General features: G+C 66.1%; 1 protein-coding gene across 1 annotated transcript in view; it reads left to right on the top strand.

Moving 5' to 3' along the window:
• The first annotated feature begins 545 nt into the window (after nt 1–545).
• Nucleotides 546–3,826, top strand: part of SNCG (synuclein gamma) — a 7,495-nt gene continuing 4,214 nt past the window's right edge. The window contains exons 1-3 of the mRNA XM_006147753.2: nt 546–1,489; nt 2,291–2,332; nt 2,606–2,733. Of these exons, the coding sequence (XP_006147815.1) occupies nt 1,369–1,489; nt 2,291–2,332; nt 2,606–2,733 (291 nt within the window). The 5' untranslated portion in view covers nt 546–1,368. The remainder of the gene's footprint in view (nt 1,490–2,290; nt 2,333–2,605; nt 2,734–3,826) is intronic.

Raw genomic sequence — 3,826 nt, 5'->3', positions numbered from 1 at the left:
TCCACTCAGGCAAGGCTCGGCTTCGGCAACTGACTCCAGCAGCTGCCGCGATGCGGCCCTTCAGCTAGGTCTCAGAAGGGAAAGAAAACACACAGGACAACAAAGAGAGGAAGTGGCCTGGGCCGGCCCACCGTGGGTCTCGTCCGGCCCCCCACCCCCGGCCTGAGCCCGCAGGGGCCGCCATCCACGCAGGCCAGGTCCCGCACCCCAAGGAGACTCGGCTGCGGGACCCTGGGGGTGTGGGAGACAGAGGGTGGCTCCACCAAACACAGCCGCATGGGATCCTGCCCCCAGGAGCCTGGAGGTGGGGCTGCAAGGCCTAGAGACAGAAACCAGCCCAGGCCCAAGAGATGGCCATGGCCGGAAGGGAAGAATGCAGGGGTTGAAAGCAGTCCCCTTCCTGGACGGAATGCGCAGGGACTCCGGACGGAGCTCCAGGCATGGGCTGTGTCTCAAGATGTTGGACATTTCGCAAGCCAAGGTGTTGTCTGAGTAGGAGTCAGGGACAGCTGGCGACCGTGTACCGGGAGCGTGGCCCACGCCGACTTGTCTGATTTAACTTGGAAAAACGGGCTTGGTCCTGGCCAGTTTGGCTTCTGCTCCAAGAGCATTATCCCCACTTTAACGCTTCCCTAGTCTTTCTCAACCCTTCGGGACACCCTACCTTCGAGCCCTGAATTTCTCACATGCAGAGTGGCCAAGTTCATCTCAGGGGACTTGCTGCCCACCCACGCCGCAGGCCAGGAAGTGGGGAGCACGCCTGCCTCCTCAGCACCCTCCACCACTGTGCCGTGGGAACTGGCAGTGGGCAGAGGCCCAGAGGAGGGCAGGAGCTCCCCGGGTCACACGGTGTGCAGCCAGAGCCCAGGGCAGGGGAAGCCCTCGTGTGCCCCTTTCTCCAGGCTCTGGTTTTGCCAGAGCCCAGGGTTCGGGGCAACCAGGACTCTTGGGGGTAGCTCAGCAGCTGGGCTGTTCTGGGAGGTTGGCCGCTCTCACCTGACGGCATGCAGGCCCTGCTCCATTGACCGGGGGTGCCAGGGCCTGGCCAGGGGGCTCCCCCTCCATCTCCCTCCCCAGGCCTGAAGCACCCAGCCAGGACAGCCCCGCGGGTGGGCAGGGCGGCCAGTGAATGGGAGGCACTGTGGCCCCTCCTGGAGGGCAGGGCAGGAGGGCAGCGAGGAGCCTGCAGGCCCAGAGGAGGGCCTCCCTCCTCCCCGCCCCCACCCCGGCTGGCTGGGCTCCCGCAGCAGCCGCATCCTTATTTCATCGGCCTCAGTGAGAGGTGGGTCTGCCACGCCGCAGCATCCGCTCAGCCCGCAGCAGCTCGCAGGACTCAGGCTCTGCCACAGCCGCCGCTCACCAGCCGCCATGGATGTCTTCAAGAAGGGCTTCTCCATCGCCAAGGAGGGCGTGGTGGGCGCCGTGGAGAAGACCAAGCAGGGGGTGACGGAGGCAGCTGAGAAGACCAAGGAGGGCGTCATGTATGTGGGTGAGTGGGGCAGGTGGGCATCTGGGAGGGGCGAGGACATGCCAGTTGTCGGTCCCCGGGCCGCAAGCCTCCGCCCCAGGCGCCTATTTGCCTCTGGCCTCTTTAGGGCCCCAGGGGTCTCTGGGTCAGGACAGCGGGAGAGACACTCAGCCCCAGACACAGCCCAGCACCCGTCTGAGCACACAGAGGCACGTCCGGAGACCCCCTCGCCTGGGGTCCCTGAGACTGGGCTCCCTGAGTCTGTGGACCTGGGCACCCTGGTGCCTGGGGACCCTGAGACTGGTGACCCCTGTCTGGAGACCCTGTTGCCTGGGGGTGTCTTAGGCTGGGGGTCTTGAGCCTGAGGACCCCTGAGCCTGGGGATCCCAGAGCTGGAGCTGCACAGGTCCCCCACGGCCCCGGGATAACCGTGGGGCTGGGAAGAGGAGCCCCCCTGGGTCCCCTGGGAAGGGGAGAGGAGACGGCCATGACTCAGCCTTTGTCTGATCAGTCCTGCTGCTCCCAGGCCGGCCACACCCAGCAGAGTCTGGTCCAGTCGCTGTCCCCACCTCGAGCCTGCTCTCTTCTCTTCCCTTCCTGTCCTGTCCCCTTCATGTCCGTCGGTTTCTTCCAGACACAGCAGGAAGCGACTCTTTGAAGGGGCTGCCAGCCCCAGACACTGCCCACCCCTCCTGGGGGCTGTCCGGCCGTCCCGTGCGTGTTTACCTAACTGTCCCCAACACTGGGGGGTGGGCCTGAGCTGAAGTCCCATTTCCTCCCCAGGCACCAAGACCAAGGAGAACCGTCCCGTTTCCTCCCCAGGCACCAAGACCAAGGAGAACGTTGTGCAGAGCGTGACCTCAGGTGAGGTGCCCTCTACCAGGGGACGCGGGCTGGGACCCCAGGACTCCTGCACCCTAGTACTGAGGACCCAATTACAAGGCCCCAGGCCCTGAGGCAAGGCGGGGGGGGGAGGCTCCTGTGCCCTGCAGCCACAGAGCTGCCCTGGAGTGGGGAAGGGGGCAGCTGGGGTCCCAGTAGAGCCAGAGACTAGGGCCAGGAGAGGGCTGGGGGGCCACCTTGGCTGGCCGGCCCGTGGGGAGGGTCGGGGCCAAGGCCATCCGAGTCCTTGCACAGTGGCCGAGAAGACCAAGGAGCAGGCCAATGCCGTGAGTGAGGCTGTGGTCACCAGCGTCAACACTGTGGCCACCAAGACCGTGGAGGAGGCGGAGAACATCGTGGTCACCTCTGGGGTGGTGCGCAAGGTAAGCCCTGATTCCCGGCAGGCTGGCCTCTCCCCAGGACCAGAGAGGGTAGCTGGGAGGCATCACCACCCCTGGGCTCGTGGGGAACAAGGACGACAGCACTGGGGGTGTGAACTGGGGAGGGACTCTGAGCTTGGGGTTCTCTCCCCTTCACACTGGAGTCCTCAGGCCACCCTGTGAGTCGTTTGGGGACCTTCTCCAGACAGAGTGAGGTCCAAGCCACGCCTTCTCGGCCAGCCCTGGCATGCTGGCCAGCTGTGTGCTAGGGGACCAGTCCCCAGTGACTGACTGTGGCCCGTGGCTTGAAAAGCACACCAGGTGCTTACGCAAGCACATGCATACCCAAGGTCCTGATGGGAGGAGAGGCAGGAGAGAGCTGCACAGGACGGGAGCACACGCCCTGCTTCCTGTCTCCCTACTGAGCAGGCCCGCCCCCCTCTGGTATTAAGGTACCCCCTAGATGGCACTCAGCAGGTGGGAGAGACGCATTTTCTAAGTGAAAAGCGGACCCCACGTGGTGACAGGCAGCCTTCCAGGCCCAGCCCATCCTGCATCTGCCCACCCACTGACCGGGTCCCTGGGCCTGGCCGCCGCCTCCAGGAGCAGCCATGAAGCAGCGCCCCCTGGTGGGCAAAGGCAGCGAGGGCCCGACCCCACCCTCCGTGCTTCCGTGTGTGTGTGTTTCCGTGACTGTTCGTGTGTGCATGTGCGTGCGTACGGGAGGATGTGCGTGTGTGAGTGTACCCACCGCAGACGGCTCAGGACCGGGGCGGGGAGGGGTGTCCCTGCCCGCGGAGCTGACGCAGCGCCTCTCCGCCTCCCGCCAAGCGGCTCGGTTTGAAGCGTTGGCACCTCCTGGCCCACTCGGCGGGCAGGCACTCCCACGAGGCGGGGTGGGAACCACGGCCCGAGGTTAAGTGCTGTGCCCTCCCGGGGCGGGCCGGTGAGCTGGCGATCTCGTTCTCGCTCTGCGCGCTGAGACTGTCCGTGTAGGTCGTGGTGGGGACGGGCATTCCAGCCTGGGGCGCGGTCCCGGACCCCCTCCGCCACAGGCTGCGGGGCGGCGCCGTGGGCCCGGAGGGGGGGCCGGCGG

This window comes from Tupaia chinensis, unplaced genomic scaffold, assembly GCF_000334495.1.
Source record: "Tupaia chinensis unplaced genomic scaffold, TupChi_1.0 Scaffold000221_1, whole genome shotgun sequence".
In the NCBI taxonomy this organism is placed as follows: Eukaryota; Metazoa; Chordata; class Mammalia; order Scandentia; family Tupaiidae; genus Tupaia; species Tupaia belangeri.
This window is presented reverse-complemented; position numbering and strand designations above follow the sequence as displayed.